The sequence below is a fragment of the Neofelis nebulosa genome, chromosome 10 (assembly GCF_028018385.1).
Source record: "Neofelis nebulosa isolate mNeoNeb1 chromosome 10, mNeoNeb1.pri, whole genome shotgun sequence".
NCBI lineage: Eukaryota > Metazoa > Chordata > Mammalia > Carnivora > Felidae > Neofelis > Neofelis nebulosa.
In genome coordinates this window covers 81,384,486-81,406,206 of record NC_080791.1, presented here as the reverse complement: position 1 = coordinate 81,406,206, position 21,721 = coordinate 81,384,486, and the positions used below count along the sequence as shown (strand labels likewise).

The window sequence follows — 21,721 nt, the reverse complement described above, 5'->3', positions numbered from 1 at the left end:
GACTGCCTCTACCAACACAGAAATCTCTGCATTGGTCTCTTAGAGGACTTTTCCCTTGCAGTAAAACTCTAATAAGACTTTGATACATGCTTATCACTTAATTATCTGAAAAGATACATTGTTTTATTGGAACACTATATCTGAATTTGTGGAGACAGACACGCACAAACAAACATAATGCTTCTTGATCCACAATTCAACCGAATATTAAAGTAGTCAAAGAATAACTGAATTGTGTATATTTATAATTTTGTCTAAAAGTTCCTTGTAGATGCAGCCAGAATCTCTGACTTCTTCAAATACTGGATGTAGAGTGGCCCTGAGTGTTTTTGACAGTTGACTAATTGACTGTTGAGTCAGGGATACATTTAGTTTGGATTTAGTAAGAGACATTTATGTGGCTTGCAGGCACTTCCATAAATTTTTCAAGATTATTAACTATCTTAATATAGCAATGAATTCTGGGGAAACTCCTTCCCCTTTCAAATGCTGACACTTTCAGGTGCTAGGCCAGGAGCTGTATGGAGAGGTGCTCTATGGCGTCCAGCACTGATAATGCAAAAGAAATAAGATATGAAGTACAGGAGCTAGAAAATATGCCATGGGAAATTATGTTTACATTTCCAACTCATATGTGAAACACATCTCAGACATTTTCAAATTTGCCACAATATTAAAAATACATGACATTACCGATAATGAGTTCTAAAGCTGAAATAAACTTTTCAAAACTATCAATAAAAAAGACTATCAATCAACCATGCTAGAGGAAGAGGAAAGACTGCATTATTCTTCTACACGTTCTATGGAATATTTTTTAAATGTCATATTAAAAGGTACTTTCATAAAACACAGACAAAAAATGTAGAGCAAAAAGCATGTGGGAAGTTAATTAAAATATTGTTACCTTTCTGGATTTTTATGTTATGTATTTGAAAATTTTTCTAATTTGTAAATTTGTGATTTTTTTCCCAGGTTAGTTACTTTCATACCTTATTTTGTATTCATATTTTTGTATTATTTTCTTAGAATAGCTTCGAAAATTGTGTGCCTTCTTCTCATGAATAGCTGTAACGTATCACACACATATGTGCCAGCCATCCTGCTAAATGTTTCACACATGCGAACTTATTAAAACCTCACAACAGCTTCATGTACAAGAAATTATTTTTTGGTTGCTATTTTACTCCTCCCAGATGAACTTGACTCTGTACCCCAGGTCACTCTGACTCCTAAGCCAGGGTTACTGATTTCAAACACTCCTTCAAAGGACGGGATTTTCAATGATCCTAGGTGTCCTTCTTTAAGGGTTCTGTCCTGATTTGCACACTTTTCTTTTTCTGTAGCTAAGAGCTCCTAGGAACTGTCAGCTTCGTTAAACGTAACATGTTTTCATTGTTCTCTTCAAAGTGTTTAAGGGGCTTAGAGTCCTTTGAATGGATGAAAAATCCACTTGTCATTGTTATTTGCTATCCGTGAACTTGATTTCGGAATCCCCTTCAGGTCATGGGTAAGTTTCCTTTTCTTCTGCCCTGGGTTCTGGGCCAAGAAACAAATCGAGAACCTTCTTCAGAGTGTACAGACCTAGCCTCGGCTTCTCATTCTCTCCTCGCTCTGCCCCTTGCAAGGTCGTGGCTCAGCACTGAGGATACTCAGCAAATAAACTCTGTGTGCTGTTGTTGCCATGGTTATTATTTAGCTATTCTAGCTTTCTAACCAGAAAAAAAAAAAAAAAGAGATGTCAGGATTTTCTAATTATCTGCCTTAATATTTAAGAAAGGATTAATAGATTGATCTTTTCCTAAAGGTGGCAAAATAAGTTATATTATGAATCTGCCAGTTTGCCCTTTTATTATATGTATGCCTTTTCGTAACTTCATTAAGTCCTTATAAAAATAAATTGCCTAGTTGATTAATGGAGCAACAGTCATCTAAAGTGATAAGGCTCTGTAATGAAATCAAGGCTCTGAAAGAAAGAAACTTGTTTAATGGTATACTCCTCCATCCAGGAATGAATCCGCTGTGCAGCACTTCTACACAACAGAGTAGACTGTACATGTTAGAGCAATACCATTTTCCAGCAGGTTGCCACTTGCGAGGTTGAGCAGTCATTTGGGGTGCTAGGCATAAGAGGCTTCACTTCAGAACTCTTCTATGAGCACGAGTATAGAGGGAGCCCAGAACTCTCCATCTTGGCAGGATGCTCCTATGTCTGTATCCTACGTATCCACCTTTTCTCCTGTCATCACTCACAATTGGGTCCCATCACCGTGCACCTTAACTCTGTTCATATCAGTTACCTAAAGAAGACCGGGATTCCAGATCATCCTTTAACCCTCAAATTTTCGTTCTCTTGTTTTAGGGCAACAGACATCGCCTTTGTGATCATCTCCTATTCTTTCTCAACACTCCGAGATACTTTCACTATACCCTCTTGTGTTCAAAGTCATCAACAGTAATGTCTTTTGTGTCCCCCCACCTTCTTGCTCTAACCGAAACCTGGGACAACCCTGAAACCCTAATTTCCATGCAGCATTCTCAGGTAATAGCTATTTGTCTCCCATACTAATCGGGACTGAAGATGAGGTGGTGAATGTCTTGCTCCTCGTTGCTGCTTCAAGACCATTTCCTCTCCCTCCTCGTTAAAGGTTCACAGATTTGAGTCTCACATTATCAATCCATACTTTCTACTACCTCTCCTAGTGTATGTCACCTACCATTGGACACTTCTCTAGCTTTTCTAAGGATTGTTAAATTCTCGGCTCAGTGTAAATCTTTCAACAGGACTCCTAAACTAATTCTTTGAAATTGCAATATACACAGATAATCTTTCTAGGACCTTGGCTCTATCTTAAAAGTTGTTTTCTCCTACTCTATTTCACTCATGTACTCCCATAGCATACTTTTGATCAATGACTGCAAACTCTCTAAAATCTCCAATTATCAGCTCCATCCTCCTAGCTTACTCTCCAAAACCTCCAATTCCAATAATCCTTTGACTCAGATTTTCAATCCATTGACTTGACCAAGATTTTTCAGTTCTCAGCCCATTATATTTTGACTGTCCTTTCCTTCCCTTGTGCCCTCACTTTCCTCTTTATGATTCTAATCGTCTGCCATTATACTCACCCACTTGTGTATACCCTCAGGGTTCTGACTCTCGTCTCAGCTTATCATAAACTCATAGTTTTATCAGACCCTAGTTAAAACCAACGCTCCATCTGTATCCTGTCTATCTGTATCCACGCACACGCTCCTGTCTATCTGTATTCATGCACACCAGCATCACTGGAGGAAAACATAGGTATGCTGTGGGGAGTTGATTTGTTTTAAATTAATGATTTGACTGGACTTGTGTCATGCTGTCATACCTTCTCTTTTCCCTTTTAACATCTAGCACATACACTCCTAACACTCTCAGTTGCAATTTTGCTGTCCACCTCATTATTATAAATAAGGTGTACTGAGGTGCCTGGGTGGCTCAGTCTGTTAAAAGCATCAGATTCTTGGATTTCAGCTCAGGTCATAATCTCATGGTTTGTGAGTTTGAGCCCCACATTGGGCTCTGGGCTGAAAGCCTGGAGCCTGCTTGGGATTCTCTCTCTCGGTTTCTTTGTCCTTCCCCTGCTCATCATGCCCTCTCTCTCTCTCTTTCTCAAAATAAATAAACATCAAAAAAAGTATACAGAAAAAATTACCCACCAAACCACATCTACCCACAATTATCTACACTTCTGTGCAATAACGTCTACACTCTCACCTGCTACAACAGAAGATTTATGAACACATAGTTAAAATGAACTTTTCCCACAAACTATCCACCAACTCTTATTGTTTGCTGAAGCAAACTGTTCAATAATGTACATGTACAATCATACAAAGATGCCCAAGAACTATCCTCAAGTGAAAAAAGAAAGCAGATTTCATATCTGAATGAGCCAACAATTGGAAGAATATCCTAGGTAGAGGAAAAGTGAGTTTACAGATGTCTTATACTTACTATTTTCACTGTTTTTGTTATTATTGTTAATTATATTCATTTGTTTATATACTTATTTAATTCATTCATTTATACATTTATTGAGAATTTAGTCTGTTAAAGGAATTACTCTAGCTCTGTGGATAAAGCAACTGAGAATGCAGACAAAAAATGCTTGCTTTCATGAGTTTTCTAGTACAGGAACAGACAATAAACAGCAAAAATAAGATATAGGGGATGTTAAATGGTGATAAATGGTATGGGTAAAATAATGCAGGGAAAGGAGATAGAATAGGTCAAGAAAGGAGGGTTGTAGACTTTATAAGGTGACCGTGGAAAGCCTCTCTGTCAGGAAAAAAAATCAATTAAAATTGGAGAAAAATTATTTCATTTTCATGCAATTATCATTTACTGAGTATATTTACTATGTGCCAAGGTATGGACATGAACACAAAATAATTCAGCATGTTTCCATGCTTAGTTGGAATCATCTCGACTTCTATTCGCATTGGTGCTGAACCTTTAATTTCTACCATCTCTAAACAAAAATTATTATAGTTAGGACCAATGGAGTCCTACTAAGTGTCAGGTAATGCAGAATTACTTTCCCTACCTTATCTCATCGACTCCCCACAGGTGACTAGGAGGTAGGTGGCACTCTTTCTATTTTACAAATAAGAAAGCAGTCTTGGAAATATGATGGTGATCAGGCTAGCTCATGAAACCAGTAAGTAGCAAAACCAGGATTCAACAAGGAAATTATGACTTGGTATCTTGAGCCTTTCCTACCATGCATGCTTCTCTCTTGGTGATTATGAGCCAGGAGTACCCAGCCAGAGGGACAGCCTCAGAGTTCTGGCACTGAATAAAGATTCAGTAGGGCTACCTTATGCTTATAAAGTCTGGTAATATAGGCAGACCATGCCGGCAGTGGTAATGCTCTAAGGAGGTAGTGTTTGTTTTTAAAGTGTTTCCATCATCTTTTAGCAATACCCCCCACTCTCTTTCTGGCTTTTTTCCCCTTTGATGGAACTGGCAGGGGAGAGGCGCCCCGATTTATTAGGGTTTTCTTAAATCAGGTGTTTACAACCTTCCCTAGCTCCCGGTTTATGTAAGTATGCATACAAGTATGTACACCTGCATATATGTATATGCTATTTCACAACTTCTACTTAACAAAGGACATTGTTGTAGAATGTCCTTAGCAACAAAATGGAGCACTTAATCTTTCCGTAAAGATACAGTTAAATGAAGAAGATCATATTATAATGCCATATGACTCAGGAAAAAAAAATAAGCTTATATTAAACAATTGTTAGTGTTATCAACCATAAGGAATTTCCCAGTCATCAATTTCCATTGTATCTCTGAAGAATATCATTAAATTATCCTCAAATAATATAACCATGATGCTGCTTGTTTAATTATTATTCAAGTATTTCTTTTTCTTAAAGTGCCCATGCCCCTAGGGAGAGACAAAACATAAATTCAATTTATATCTTGTTTCAAACTCAGAACCTGCTATTAATGATCTATTGCAAAAAATTTCCTTTGTGTGACATCAGCATCAGGCATGTGATGCTATAGGATTTGTATATATCTTTTTTATACAAATAAAATATCTTTTTTATATTTTGGATCCAGAGAAATCTTTTAATTTTATTTGAGGCATGGTCCCAAGCTACATTCTGGTTCCATTTTCCGACCCATCGGTGACAATAATGTAACTTCGTGTTCTAGAAACTCCACTTGTTATCAGTTCTACCATTTCAGACAAACAAAGGTTTGCTTCTTCCAGTATATATTACGAGACCTAATGGGTGGGAAGCAATTGGAGAGTGCCAGATGAAAGGTACCATAGTAGGTTAGTACAAAAAAAAATAGGTAGGGCATCACACAATGTGTCATCTCAGCTGGCTTGGCTAATAAAAGTGCCAGCTAATTGTCTCTTACGGCTGTTGAGTCCCTCTGGAGAAACGAGGGCCAAATGGGATTGGTCTTACCTAGAATATGGTGTATACCTGGAAATGTATCTCATGGAGACTTGTTTGTTTGGCAAGAAATTACATTTTAACTCCAGCTCAGGTGATTTCACAAAGATTTCTAATCACAACCAAGTGAGCTAAGTAACCACTGAGGTGTTAAATATATGCATTATTTTTATGTTATGACTTTACTTCCAGATGTGCTCATGACAGGAAGGGTAAATAGGGTTTACATCCGGGGTCATTTTAATCAATTGGTGATGGCTGTCAGGAGAGCAGTGATGAAGAGGTATCTGAGGCCATAGGTAGAGTCTCCAGAAAAGAGGGTCATGGGAGATGACTTTGACTCTTACACCGTGAAAGCAGACAGGTATAGCAGAAGTACCTTATAATTTCCATGCCTGGTATAGGCCATAATTACTATGGTCAAGTCAGAAAGTGGTAATGATATTCATATACATATCTAGGAAAATCCCTACGGGTATGGCACACCCAATCCTGCCAAATCATGTTCAGTTCTCTCAATAGACATAAAATATTTTTTCAGTTGGATTTTTTCCTAGTAACTGACTAATCTGAAAATAACCAAATGAATTCTATTAAGCTATTGCTCAGTAACCAGTTGCTTGATTTAATTTAACTTGCTTTTCTTCATACCAGTGCAGATACAGCTTAAATATCTTTTGAGGGAATGTTTTTTAGGGGTTGGCTTAATTCCTAATGAAACTCTGAAGGGGCCTTTGGGCTTCAGAAAATTTAAAACTATAGCGTTACCTTGTTCTCTCCCGGGCCAATTAACTGGGTAGATTCTTTGCATTCAATTTGAAGCTCCTGTACTTCAGCTAAAGTTTCATTTTCTCTCTCAGCAGTTGGAACCCTATCTCCTTGAACAACAGAAACTAAGCATGAAACTTAGGCATACTGAGCTCAACGGGCCTTGGCGCTGGCCCCCAAATACTGGTGTGCAGAATATCCCAGAAACTACAGTTTCACTCGGCTCCCTTTCATAAGCCGTGGAAGGAAGTGAAGGAAGCATGCCAGGTTGTTATTCAACTCCCGTATTTAATCAAACATTGCCCGGGCACTTCTGAAACTCTTCAGCTTCTAAATTGAGAGTAAAAGCAAAGAGAACACAGGATGGAAACTACTTAAACGTGAAGGCTCTCAGGATTACTCAGGATTGTGTGGCCATTCTCCCCAAACTCCTAAAGTCAGCAAGAAAGCCCATTTCAGTCCCGGTGGTTATTTCTAACCAAATGCTTCACAGCTTTCTCAAGGATGCCAATACACATTCTTTCACTTTGTGTTAAGTGACCGACTGGTGCCCTGCACATGAGGCCCCTCACTACTGCTCGCACCACGTTTTCTCCATTCAGGTGTTTGGTACCCTACTATGAGAAAGACAGGTTTGTTTATGATCTAAGAAAACATCATAGGACTTGCACAAAGCAACAGGTGCAGGCCATGAGTCATTTTGGTGTCTTCACCTGCAAAGGGGGAAGCCAGCATGTGCCAGAAATTCCTGATACACCAAGGGACATTACCAAAGTCTTTCTCCCTTTTTTTTTTTTTTTTTTCATTTGGGGCAGGAAACAGATGACCCCTGGTTTGCCACCGCTCAAGAGACCCAGCCTGCCTCAAAGTCAAAATGGACCAACCTATGAAAGCTGGAGGGTTGGGCTTTTTTTTTTTTAAGGCCTGAATGAGGTGATATCTTCATGCTGACAGCTGAGAAGCAGGTCAGTCAGGTTCTTGGGTGCTCTATTACACAAGCAAGATTGGGCCAGCTCCACCAAATTTTGTTTCTGACACCCTCCTGCCCAGTGGGACATTGTCATACTTCACCCCTCTGCTTTCTCTAATCCTCGGCAGACGTGTTGCAGCCAGGACAGCTGTCTGTGATATTTTAGTTCCTGTTTGTAAATACCTCCAAAACCTGAAGGTAAGGGTGTGCTGGGTTGCCTGGGATTCTGTCTCTCTCTCTTTCTTTCTCTCTCTCTCCCTTACTTTTTCCCTTTGCTTCCCCGCCCCCCCCTCATTTATTTACCAAAGAGAATCAAAGCAGGCTCAACTTTTGCCACTCTGGCAAGTAGTTACGGAGATCCTTGAAAAAACAGGTAGTTGTTTTGTTAAGTAATCACCTTCCAAATGAGCATTTGCACCAAGTGACTTAGTTTTTCCAATTACTGCCAAATTTGCTACATGATGAACCAGCTGGAGAGTTAAATAAAAACCTCACTTAAAATGTACATGAATACAAGGGAGAGTTTCCTTAAATCAGATCTTAGTAAAAGTTTCAACATGTCTAAAGTGGAAATGGCAAGAATGTAAACTGATTACTTAGATTTTAATTATGCATTTTGGCTTTAAGGTTCTTGCTAAAGTACTAGAATAAGACAGGTTTTGAAGAACAATCTTTGAATTACAGGCTTCTGTATATCTTTCCAAGGATTTTATTAATCAAAAAAATTGGCAAAACGTTGTGTATGTAAACTATTTCACTTAACATGCTATGTGCTTACGGCCGGCAGTCACTGTATACCTAAAACGTTGTTAAGTCAGTTGCTTCAGAACACATCTTATGGAATGAAGGTGTGGATAAAGTTCCTTAAAATTATTTTCAGTTTGTGGTTGTGTAAAAGGCTCCTTTAATTAAAGGGATGCTTATTTACTGCTTAGCCCTTTCTATTTGATCTACTGAGGCATTTTCTACAGACAGTGAAATGTAACAGAAGGCTGAAAACCCCAAGCTTGGGAATTGGGGTCCAGAATATTTCTTTTGGAGACAGTCTTTCTTTCTAAGATTGATACTCTTCCACCTAATTATTTATTTCAGCACTGAAGTTTATGACTAAGAATGCTCACGTGAGCTGGGATCGTGACCTAAATATTTTTCCTGGATTTACGCATACCCCAGTCTTTTAATTAGAATTATGTTCACAAACTTGAATTTTTTTTTTCCTAAAGGAAAAGTCATGTTTTTCTTTTCTTTTTAAATCAAATAAAAGTAAATGATACGCCCTAAGGTCCTCAGGTACAATCCTCCGTTCTGGCTACTAAGACTTCTCAAAACCCTTTTATAAAAGAGGCATTTCTAGGAGCATAGTTTATTAGGTCCTCATTTATTGTGGCTTTCATTTAGGAACGGCAAATACTGTTGAAGATTGTAAAGGCCACTCAAGAGTAACACTCAGGGTCTGCCTGGGTTATTGGCTGCATGTCAGACTGAATTTCCTAGGACAAAGACAAACAAAACCCATCTGTCTTAATCTGTAGCCTGAGATCTATAATAAGAAACAAGCAAAAGCAACCGAGAGAGAAGAAGCACAGTCCAAGTATTGTTTAGTTATTTCACAGCAGAATCCAGGTTTTCTATTATCCCCTTCGTGTACCTGAACTAACGCTGTCCTTTAACAGTTGGATTTTGACTGAGTTTAGAGTAACTAGCATTTCTCTTCCCTTGTGTAGGTGGACCTCGCAGGGTACCTCCTTATTTTTAAAGCTTGGTATAAAATGGGTATGACTCAGTTACAACAGGAAGACTGGGCAGAATAATGACTTTATGCATTTAAGGGGAAGCAAAATTATGCACAGTGTGAATTTGTTTCCCTCAATGGACACGGTTGCCATTTTCTCCCACCACCTCTGCAGCCCTCCATACAAAATTCAAATGTGAAACCACTTTCTAGTGCCAACACCAAAAAACAGGGGAGAAAACTGTTCATTTTCTCTGCGTACCATAATTATTTTTTAAAAAGTGAAACTCATACTCTCTGAAAGCATATTTTAAAATTTGTTAACTACCAGAAATGATAAAAATAGTTCAATATATACAGACAGGTTTAGAATCTGTGTTTCAAGTATCACAAAGTGGAAGGAAATCCTCCTCTCTTTTTCTCTTCCCTGTATAATAATTCTAGTCTTAGAGGTTTTTCAAGTTTGTAATGGTCTTAGCTCAGTTCCTGTGTTATACAGTCTCCAAATTCCTCTCCTGAGTTCCCACCTAGGGGCAAGAAGGGACAAAGACCGGGAGGGGGAATGATGCTACCTGGTTCTCCCGATTTGCTCTTGCTCTACGATTGTATTTTCTGTCGTCCCATCTCTGTCTGCCTCCACAGGGCACCTGGATGACACCAACCATCATCCAGCATAACTTCACATAACAAGGACACAGCACAGTTTAAATATTTAAACTCTACAGATGGAGAGAGGCTGAGAAAAAAGTGCAAAGAAAAAGAGCACAGATTTCTTTTACTGCCCTTCAGAGCGCCTGTATCACCTCCTTTAGATTTTGCTGCTTACAGTGTGTCTGGTTTAAGTCAGAATGGGGTCGAACTTAACCGACATTTCCTAGTCTTTTCTCCAGCAAAAACCCAGGCCTGGGATTCTGAAGAGCTGATGGTTTCTATTCCTGCCTACTTCTATCCCTTTAAGATGAAGGGACCTGAGTGAGAGGTGTAAACTGTTTCTCTTGGAAAACAAGGAGCAGAAGTGAAGTGTCCTCTGCTTCAGGCTGGGACAACAGGAATAAACTGATTCTGGTGAAAGCCTTACCCAAAACTGGAATAAACTGTAAATAGTATTCACAACATACATCGTCTCTCTCTTCTCTTTCTTTTCCCTCGAGATAAATTATAGGCAGTAACAGAAGCCTTGGCTCATTTGGGGTATTGATACCTTAGGTTTTCAAGTTACAGTCAAAAGCTGGGTAAAGGGTAGAGAGATCCCCTTGGTGGTTCAATGTTACAAAGTGAGTCAGGAACAACAAAACTCACTTTGCTGACTCTTGATACGTGGATTCTCATTACGGGAAGGGAGTGAAAGCTCATTCCTCATGTAACATGAGAAAATTAGAACAGCTAAGGGCTGTTTTTTCCCCTCTGACCACCACTTCATTAGGACGAAAAAATAACCAGAAAGCCTAGGTGTAGGGAAAGCAAGTCAAAATGTATAGTAATGACACAATGGGTGGCTAAGTATAATTCGTAAAGAAATCAGACCACTGGAATTAGATAATGAGAAAGGTTATAATGTTTGCTATGAACCTGGCAGAGTTCACAGAAGGATGTTTCTGAAAAGATACATGTAAGTATTTCTAAAACTAAACTGAATTGTATTTTAAATGTGCCAGGTGGAGCATCCATTTAATAATGTGTTGGTGAAAACTAAAGGTCCTGGGGATAAGAACTTGTGTTTTGTTAATGTGTAAACTATATGCTAAAGGTGTTCACCCAGAACCATAGAGACGATTGCTGGCATTTTCTTAAATTGGGATAAAAGTGTATTTAGTGTGTTTGAGAGGTACTTAAGGTAGAAGGCCCTTGTTTTCTAGTGTTTACAGTCATGGTATTATAAACTACTTTGGGTAAAATAATACAATTTGGAGAAGCGGTGCTAAAAATATATTGGTGGGAAAAACTTTCTAAAAAGCAGCTGAATTCTAGATCCTTTTGAAACCAGTTTCTATATTCCTTTGTAACTTCTTTTACACAGTTGAGTGATTACTAGCTTTAATACTGAGGTTTGAGTCCTAACCCTATCTCTCAGTCATTAGCTCTGTGGTCTTGGTCACAATTACTTACATTTTTAATGCCCCACTTAATTATGTGTAAAACAGGATTGACAATCCTTTCCTCATTGTATGTTTGATTGGTTTGGGTAAGAATTAAATGAGAAAACATGTGAAGCATCTGATTTAATAAATGCATAATAGTAATATGTTTTCCAATTATGTTAACATTTTTAGGACCTATACCCATTTTCTTGGCTATCACAGAAATGTGAAAAATATAAATAAACAGTATCACAAATATAAACACCTAGGTAATCCCTACCAGGTTAAGAGACAGTATCACAAGCATTCAGAAGTCCCTTCCATGGCTACCTAATCAGTACTGTCTCTTTCCTTCCCACAAGTAACCACATTCCTGACTTTTAACATTCTTTTAAAAACTTTTGACAGTTTTTACTTGTTTTTGAATTTTACATACACGAAATCACACACTACAACTGGCATTGTGAGCTCTGCATTACATTTGTCATAATCACCTCTGTTGTACATGGCTCTAGTTTGTTAATTTTCACAATTTACTATCTGATCTGTTACTGATGGATGTTTAGGCTGGAGACATTTATAAATAATGCTCCTATGAATATTCTTGTCTTCCTGTCTGCCTAGGTTTTTAAGTAGAATTTTTTTAAGTGATAAGCATAAGATATGGCATATATTTGTAAAGCCTTAGAAATCCACAGGTATGAACTAATTACTAAAAGCTTTTGAAAAAATATATATATCAGGATGTAGTATAAATATACTTAAATTGTACCACTATGTAAGGTACTATTAATCAGGGAGAGGGCACTTAAAAGAAAATCAGAGGGAGTACATTGAGGCTCCTCAAACCCTAATAAAAAATTATTAAGGTTGAAAATAATTACAAAAATTTCTGGAAGCACTCTTAAGAAATGGCAGGTGGGGAGCCTGGGTGGCTCAGTTGGTTAAGCATCTGACTCTTGATTTCGGCTAAGGTCATGATCTCATGGTTCATCAGATCGAGCCCCGTGTCCAGCTAGGTGCTGACAACGTGGAGCCTTTTTGGGATTCTCTCTCTCCCTTTCTCTCTGCCCCTCCCCCATGCGCGCGCGCACGCACACACACACACAGATACACACACATACACACTCTTTCTCAAATAAATAAATAAGCCTTAAAATAACAAAAAAAGGCAGGTAGGTAATACTGGACCTTAAAAATAGCAGTTGCACCTCCCTACCCTGGATGCTGTTAGTGAAAAATAAGCTCTAAGATACAATTCAAAGAGCAGGATATCAGTTTTCAGACTCTATCGTTTGAGGAGGAATAGCCTAATGTTTTTAAAAGAATATTTTAATATTAACGATCTTTCAAATTTTAGCATCTAATTAGGTTGGAGTCAGTAGTCTTGGATTTCAGTGCTACTCTTCCATTTACTAGTTTTCATTACTAGCCACTCTGAACCTCAGTTTCTTCCTATGCAAAATGAAGATATTACAAGCATAATTTTTTTGGTCTCCAGGGATATTGTGAGGATCAAGTAAGACGAAATTGCAAACCCTTTGAAATGTAAGACACAGAAATTATATTCTAATAATAAAAAAATAGAAGTTAATGTCTATTAGCTACTTACTTTAGGTCAGGTATTGTTTAAGGTACTTGTACTTAAATCTTCACTCTTCAGAACACCATTGTGAGGTCAATATGATTATTATGATGATGCTTATTATGTGATTATTTTTCACAGGTTATCCATAATGCAAGTCAGAATTTTAATATAAATCTAATTTTAAAACCTTGTCCCTATATCCTGCTATCTGTGAACTATGGCATTTCCACACTTCAGAGGCAGAAGATTATGCCTGGATAAGAGAACTGTACAAGGGTTTCAACCCCCAACTCTGCTACTATCTGGCACCATCATTTTTCCACACATGCTCCCAGCCAGATTCTTCATTTACACAGTAAGGGGATACAAGGAAAAAATATCCTAAAATCTAAAAGTCTCTCTGAATTTCCCTAATTTGAGATTCATAGGAAGAAGGGCATCATGAAGTTAAAAGTATTGTCAAAAAAGGGATATTAATTTCAAATTCAAATAATTCAGATTAGGTGCTAGTGAAATATTTTCAAGTGGATTTCCTGACTGATTCACTTGAAAGTGGTATGTATACAGTACAATCAGCAACATCATTTTCATCATAAATATTCCAAGTTACATCTTTATAAAGAACATATTTTCTTAAATAGGTTAAACAAATCAGCCAGCTCTACATGTCCCATATTTACAATGCTTTACTTAACAATCTATTTATAATATTCCATATACATATGAACTCTATGTATATGTTCATAGTTCATACATATATTTCAACTTGTCCCAAGCTAAATGATCTTTCAAATAGTGGAATAGTGGTGTATGGCTTGACAAAGTTTTGGCATGGCACTTCCTTAGAAGAAAGAAGAAAGAAATATTATACAGAATATAGAACTCACTCTAGTTTTAGTACATAATCCAAACAAAATAAACTTTAAGAACAAAGAGTATGGTATTATCAATTTAGTGTTACGTATCTAGATCCTTATCACTTAAAAAGATTTTTGGGGGGCACTTGGGTGGTTCATCTGGAGAAGCATCTGACTTTGGCTCGGGTCACGATCTCACCATTCTTGAGTTCAAGGCCCTTCGACAGGCTCTGTTCTGACAGCTGGGGCAGAGCCTGGAGCCTGCTTTGTATTCTGTGTCTGGCACTTTCTCTGCCCCTCCCCCACTCGCACTCTGTCTCTCTCAAAAAATAAATAAAAACATTTTTAAAAATTTTAAAAAGTTTATTTATTTTTGAGACAGAGAGAGAGAGAGAGAGAGGGAGAAAGAGAATCTGATGCAGGCTCCGTATCAGCACAGAGCCCCAGGGCTCGAATTCACAAACTGTGAGGTCATGATCTCAGCGGAAATCCAGAGTATGATGCTTAACCTACTGAGCCACCCAGGTGTCTCAATCCTCATCACTTTAAAAATGTAGATCCATTTTTAAAAATTTGCTATTTTGTTGAATAATTCAGATGCTTGTTCTTTTTTTCTTTCAGATTCCCCTTAATTACACCAGTACCAAAAAAGGCTACAATGTTGACCTCAGCCAAAATTCTGTTGATTTCAAAAATGTTTAGTTTACTACTAATTGGAAGCCTTGGGGAAGAAGGTCCAGAAATAAACACAACACAAAGCATTGCAGCAGGCTTAAAAGTGATGCAAAATGCATCTGTTCCTTTGGAAAGTGATGCAAACTTAAGCTCAGATAAAGAAAATAGAGAAACCTCCAATCCCAAGACAAGTAATTCCTCTCTTTGGGATCCATCAAATAAAAACCATGGAACAACAGAGGTCTTTGGCAATTCATTGACAAACAACTTTTCTGGGAATCCAAGATCCACGCCTACGCTTCCCACAAATCCTCCCTCGATCCAAGGCTTTGTTTCTAAATTGCCTCAGAACTCATCTATAGCAGATGAAAATCCTCAGCCTGTCTCAGCACCTCCCGATGCTACATCTGCTCTATCTTCAGAAAAGTTCACTTGGTCTTCAGCCAGTGATACCATGAAAACTCCTGACAACAGTTCCATTTCAGTTAGCATCCTTCCTGCAGCACCAAACACCACGTCTGTGTCCCCCATGATAACGGAACCAGATGAATGGCTCACCACAACCAGTGATAGCTTCGCAGGGTTTACTCCTTATCGAGAAACAACCACTCTACAGCCCACCTTAAAGTTTACCAATAATTCGAAACTCTTCTCAAACACATCAGACCCCCAAGAAGGTAAATATAAATGGATTTAACTTTCTTTTTGTGTGAAATTGAATCTCGAACTAAGTCATGTAGATTATATCTCAGGAATGTGCCATATTAAAAAAACAAACAAACAAACAAAAAACCAGGAAGTCAGCAATAGCAGACATGGTTCTCACTTTGAGGGGGTGACCATGATATTCATTGGAAATAGTGAAGGGATTTTAGGGCTTAAGTCAGCATGCACTAGTCACTGTTGTATGGAAATGTAAGGAGACAGTGGGACAAATTTAAAAGGAGGTTAGGTTGAAAAGGAATAGAGACTGAGGTAGTGGTACAGTTTTGAGATGCTAGGTAACAGTTTTCACTGTATCTTAGAAAGCTACCTGAAATTTCCCATGCTTTTAGGAATAATATACAACTGAACTTTAAAAACATACGTATGTGAAAATTGAAATAAATGAATTTATAAATTATCTGATACCACAGAACAATCACAGGAAAAAAGAACACTGATATATATTTTACATGTAAATAAACTCAACCAAAGAAGATCCTCCTGAATTTTTAAGTTGGTACCTAATGAACACCATCAAAATTGAATACAGCTGTGAGTGTCACAAGAAAATTGTTTCATGGGAACATTTTAATAATTCATTTAGGGATTATGCCAAGCTTTAAAACGTAAAGCTTCAAAACGTTATCTAATATTTAATAAAAATACATAATCTTTTATTTTTTCAGGTCTAACCAAGTGTTTATTTTCCTGAAATTTTTAAACAATACTTTTTCCCCCATGAATTCAATGATTTCCAATACAACTTGTTTCTAGATTATATTAATGATGTAAACAAAAAATCATACATGCACATTCCTACTCGAAAGTTGTTAGCTTACAGGAAAAGTTTTAAATTCTGAAATCTAGGCTTTAAAATAGCACTGCAACTAATACATTGTGTACACATATATTCATTTTAGCTATAATTTTAACACATACTCTTATTCGTATCCCCTCTGATATTACATCAGAAAGATTTTTAATAAATATTCTCTCTCTTTTGTCTGTCTACACTCAATATATATACTGAGAATGCTGAGTACTTATGCCTACCTTTACTCTTTAATCAAAAGAAAATTACTTAACTTTGCTTTACTTTTATTTTATTAATAATTTTGCTCTAAAGCTTCCAATGTATAGGTAATTTTTTTATAAGTGGGCTTTAATATAGAATTACAGACTTTATAAGACCCCTTAATAAATAAAACTAATTTTATCCACTTAATAATTTTTTTTTTAAACTGAAAATACAATATACTAAATATGAGTTCAGGGAGCATTACATAGTTTATTGATAACTTAGTTTAAGATAGGGTACTTGGTGAAAGGGATGATTGAGTAAAATTTTGAACCCCCAGACCTACACATCTGTTCTCAATATGCAAGACATTGAAAACATCTTGCTTATGATCTGTTTGTTGTATCTGGAAATATCCTGTATCAGGATACACTGCTTTTTTCCTTATAATGCCTTTTCTGTTAGGGTTTTGTGGATTCATTTTCTATTACCCACTTATTCCCATTAGCTTTTTATTTTTCAATTATTATAGAAACAAGCTCAAAGTTCATTTCATCATTAAAGTTCATTAGAGATTCAGAATTGATTAAAAACTTAATATGGCAGTCCATAGAGAAATCAGATCTTAATGGAGCATACGCATGGCATTTCAGTACTATTGTTGTTTATAAAGGAAAGAAGACAGTTATAAAACTAAGAAGTATTTCAAGGTAATTCAAAATTTGAAGTGTGGTTTTATCGGGAGGTATATTTGCCAATATACCCCAAATACTCAGTATTCCATAAAATATATATACACACACATCACCATTATCTAATTAAATATATATATATATATATATATATATATATATATATATATAGTTTAAACAGTCTTTGTTATAAAGTCCACATGTATATATTTCTCTTCTTTGAAAATTTATTTTCTATTTCTTTATCTGTTAATTATTTTTTCTTTGTTCTCTAGAGAATAAAAATACAGGAGTAGTATTTGGGGCCATTTTAGGTGCTATTCTGGGTGCTTCATTACTTAGTCTCGTTGGCTACTTGCTGTGCGGAAAAAGGAAAACAGATTCATTTTCCCATCGCCGACTTTATGATGACAGAAACGAACCAGGTAAAACAACTTTTAGAACTTCACTACATACAGTGGTTTTAAAAGGGGATGATAATGTTCACTACCTTACCTAGAAGGGATTCAGAGATTCATATGACAAAAACAGACCAAAGATTTATTATGATCTCTCTCTGTTTCTCAAAGACCATAACCAAAATAATTATGGACCTGTGGGTGGAATTTGGAAACCATTTGGAACTGTGGTTCATTGCATCACAATTACTTTTAAATAAACCAAATCCCAGAACCTGAAACATGTCTATAAAATTGGAAGATAATGGCATGCTATTAAGGAAAAAATGGCCAGTGTTGTTAGCAATAACTGCAAAGCCATTCTTTGTCATGTTGGATCTCTTAGCAGCAGGAATTTGAACAATGACTTATTGTTTTTATTTATTTATTTTTTAGAGAGGTTGGCGGGTGGGGAGGACTGAGGAGGAGAGAGACAGAGAAAGAAAGAGAGAGAGAATCTCAAGCAGGCTCCACACTCAGCAAAGAGCCTGATACAAGGCTTGATCCCATGACCTAAGTGGAAATCCAGGAGTCAGACACTCAATAGACTGAGCCACCCAGGTGCGCCTGAACAATGACTTATTCTAATTTGGAGTTCTTCTAAAGTTTACACAGATACAGTTGCCCTCAATCAATTATTTTAATAAGTCTCTAAAACAGAATCTATGAAGAGTTGTATATTTGGGTACATAAAGTCACAGTAATTCAGGAATTTTTCACTCATGTGATAGCAAAGACCAACCATAGCATCTATGAAAAAGAAATTTATCTGCTAAGAATAAAGCACTGAATTTGTTCTTAATGCAATAATACTAATTAGAATAGAAACGAAATAACTTCAAGTGATTGATTCATTTTTTTAATACTACAGGAAAAAAATATGTTTTCTGGTTTACATAAGGGATGCTTGCCATGATAAAAACAAAAACAAAAACAAAAACAAAAAACTAGTTAAATGCCCCTGGTACATCCTGTTGAGAAAGTCTTTTGATTTTAATAAGTTCAGATCACGACTGACATATTGTTCATCTTCAGAACCAAATCTGTTAATTGAAAATTTAACTTAATTCTATTCTGGGGGTTTCCAGCAATCCATATAAAATAAAAAGTGGCACTTTTCCAAATTAAAGGATAGGATTTCTAAAACAGGGGTATCCAACTTTTTTTTTTTCTTAACACCAGAATCTTTTCTTTATCTGTTATCAGAAGCAAAAGCTCAGTCTATCAAACTGATACAATTTAAGATGTGATTGAGGCAGAGGGGAATAACTCAATCATATCACCAGTTTTACTCTTTCAAGACAGCTCCCCCAGGTTACCAGGAACCCAGTTTGTAAACAGATGGCTTAAAGAATAGCTAGAATATGAGACTACCTAAATGAATAATTAGATCACTAATCTAATTAGAAATTAGTCACTGCTTTAATGTTTAAAGGTACCTAGTACATGCCAAGTTCTCTTTGAAAATAAACTCAAGATCATTAAGGTAGTAATAATTGGCTATTCGTTAAAAAAGTAAAAAATAATCTCTTATAACGTTAATCAGAATCGTCAAGTGCATGATAACTAGGATCTATCATAAAGAAACATAAGCTTTTACAGATAGTTTTCTTCTGTCTCCATCTTCCCTGGCTCAACCATAAAAATGCTGAGACACTTAGTAAAATCATGACTCTGATTTAAAATTAATGCTCTCCACTTTTTAAAAATTATTTTTTGCACCAGAAACAAAAATTCTGAACATGTTGACAATGCTTTAAATTCACAAGATTCAAAAATCAATGAGACATATGTCTATACTTCTTCATGAAAAGTATTGCTCTCCTTTTGTTGTGATTTCTCCTTTATTTCCTTTATTTTTGGTCCATTGGCAGCAAAATTATTTTACAAGTTAAACTGTTCTCTTAGTCTTGGAAAGAAATGTGTATTGAAAAATATGCACTCGTTTAAATTTCAAACCTAGTATCTGAAAAGCCCATATAACAGATGTACTTAACCTACTCATCTAGAACAATTTCTGTAGTCTGGCAGATGCCTCAGCATGCATTCTCCAGACTGTTACCATAAAATAATTATATTTTGGTTACTTTTTTAGTTCTGCGATTAGACAATGCACCGGAACCTTATGATGCGAGTTTTGGGAACTCTAGTTATTATAACTCAACTATGAATGATTCATCTATGCCAGCAGGCCGAGAAAATGCACGTGACGGCATTCCTATGGATGACATACCTCAACTTCGTACCTCGGTATAAAACAGAGGAAAGGCTTCTGACGGCAAATGATCACCTACATCCTAGCCTTTTCACAAACCCATCCTCCAAAAGCTGAAGCAAGATCACTGTCATGTGGCCTGTGCCAAGGAGAACCATAAAAGCAAGAGACTAGTAGCAGAAACATAGACGATAATCTGAAAGGTTTCCTTTCTTACCATTTTTGGCTGTGCTGAATCATCTACTGAGTAACCTTAATTTGGATTTTGGTCTATTTTATTGTTAGTAGGAAACGTTTGTGGGAATCAGGTGAAACTAAAGAGTTTCACCATGACTGCCCTGCCTGATAATTTAATTAACCCTATACTCCTAATGCCATACATCAAGATTGTCACTCTCTTCAAGGAACAATGGAAGAGTAATTTATTTTTAATTTTGACTTAAAACAAGAAAGAGTATACAGAGTTTCTGTGCCTGGGAAATTAAAGTAATAGGAGTGAGAGATTGTTCTCTAGTACATTTAGCTTTCCTATATCAGCACATCCATGGTAAGCCCCTTGAGTTGCCAAGTTGACAATGACATTGCCTTCAACAGGGCCATGGTTGGAAAACTGACCCTAACCAGGAAAAGAATCACTTCTCTTCAAAGAGTGGGAAATTCTAAACTGTTTTATTTTAGGCCTCAATTAATTGGGTGCTTTAAAGACTCAATGAGAATCATGGGGGGAAAAGTCAGCCAAAGCATATATTTGTACATAATTTTTACAGTTTTAAGATGTTAAATAAGAGCAAGATTTATTATGTACTAGGTATCATTGCTTGATCATATATGGAATAGATTCTGTATCTCTAAGTGTATAAAGTATAAGGTTAAAAAATTGATGAATGGAAATATTACACAAACAAAAATTTTTGAGCATCACTTTTACAAGCAGAAATACAATAAGTGTCATTTGGATTCATATGACATCTTTCAGTCATATGTTAAAGTTTGTTCTTAATTACCACCTACCTTCGGCAGGAAAAATACACTTCTTAGTATAGGAAGGTTGAGGTTTTAGGGACTAGAGGATTAGATCAATAGTTAAATTCCCAAAGAAGCACTGAATGTGTGAAGAGGGCAAACAAAGCAAGAGGTCTCACTGTTAAATGGACATGTATGTGCCTGCACATGTGTGTGTGAAGAAACACAGCAGTAGCCTCAGAAGTTAAGTAACAGGAATTAAGTAACAGAAGAACTTACTTACCCCATATTGCCATAAAAATAGCAAAGAAGACCGTTCCTCCATTATCAAACAAATATGTCACCTTAATGGAAAACAAAGCAAAAATATTAGTCACATATTGATTATAATAATCTAGTGATTGCCATCTACATTTAGATTCTATGATTTTTTTTTTCCAAAAGGAATCACATTATTTTATGATTTGTAAATATGAGATATGAGATCCTTTCATGGGTCCTGAAACTGTTTCATATGATTTTCTCTTTGGGGAGATGTAAGGGATCAGCATTCCCCTCCCCCCTTTTCTTCTTTCTTTCCTTTTCTTCCCTTTGGACTTCACCTTCAATTTCTGCTTAGAAGTGGCTCTAGTACCCTGAGGAAGTATTTGTGGGGCATAGATGGTCAAGGTAAAGTTAGCTTTTCAGTTGAGGCATACCTAGCTGCACTTCCTGTCAGCAAAACGTCCAGGACTGAGGAAGTTGCAAAATGAAGAATTCCACCTATGAGCCAGAACTTTCAGTGGAAAGTATCACAGTGCTATCCCTACTTTCTGACATCTTTCAGAATGTGCCATGGGTCCAATAGTGGCTATGAGTTGTTTTTTTTTAAAGAAGTTTCATACATCACTTAAGATTTAGGATATAGTCCGAGTTTTTTGAATCAGACATTATCTGAATTTTTATAAAGAACAAAAAATTGTATTACTGAATACAATATTCATGGTTGCAAAGATTGATTTTAATAAATTGCAAATTCAACTTACCTTTGCTTCTTTTCATTTGCATAATGCC

The 21,721-nt window shown here is 36.6% G+C and overlaps 2 protein-coding genes across 5 annotated transcripts in view; one reads left to right on the top strand and one right to left on the bottom strand.

Moving 5' to 3' along the window:
* The window catches only part of ANO3 (anoctamin 3), a 427,436-nt gene that overhangs the window by 58,005 nt on the left and 347,710 nt on the right, over nucleotides 1-21,721 (bottom strand). For all 3 annotated transcript variants that reach the window (XM_058688488.1, XM_058688489.1, XM_058688490.1), the window contains one exon: nucleotides 20,952-21,012. In XM_058688488.1, the coding sequence (XP_058544471.1) occupies nucleotides 20,952-21,012 (61 nt within the window). The remainder of the gene's footprint in view (nucleotides 1-20,951; nucleotides 21,013-21,721) is intronic.
* Nucleotides 7,685-21,688, top strand: MUC15 (mucin 15, cell surface associated). Of its 2 annotated transcripts, none has more exons than XM_058688492.1 (4): nucleotides 7,685-7,906; nucleotides 14,585-15,315; nucleotides 17,329-17,478; nucleotides 19,586-21,688. In XM_058688492.1, exons 2-4 carry the CDS (start codon nucleotides 14,622-14,624, stop codon nucleotides 19,744-19,746), a joined length of 1,005 nt encoding a protein of 334 aa, XP_058544475.1. In that variant the 5' UTR covers nucleotides 7,685-7,906; nucleotides 14,585-14,621; the 3' UTR covers nucleotides 19,747-21,688. The 2 variants fall into 2 exon arrangements, with proteins under 2 accessions (XP_058544475.1, XP_058544474.1); XM_058688491.1 differs by lacking the exon at nucleotides 7,685-7,906 and adding an exon at nucleotides 10,123-11,049.

Bases quoted from the DNA above. Each gene is read 5' to 3' on its own strand.
- MUC15 (XM_058688491.1), top strand. From the start codon at position 11,030: ATGTTTCTGAAAAGATACAT. The intron at 11,050-14,584 runs GTAAGTATTTCT...TTTTTCTTTCAG, and splicing joins ATGTTTCTGAAAAGATACAT to ATTCCCCTTAATTACACCAG. The intron at 15,316-17,328 runs GTAAATATAAAT...TTTGTTCTCTAG, and splicing joins CACATCAGACCCCCAAGAAG to AGAATAAAAATACAGGAGTA.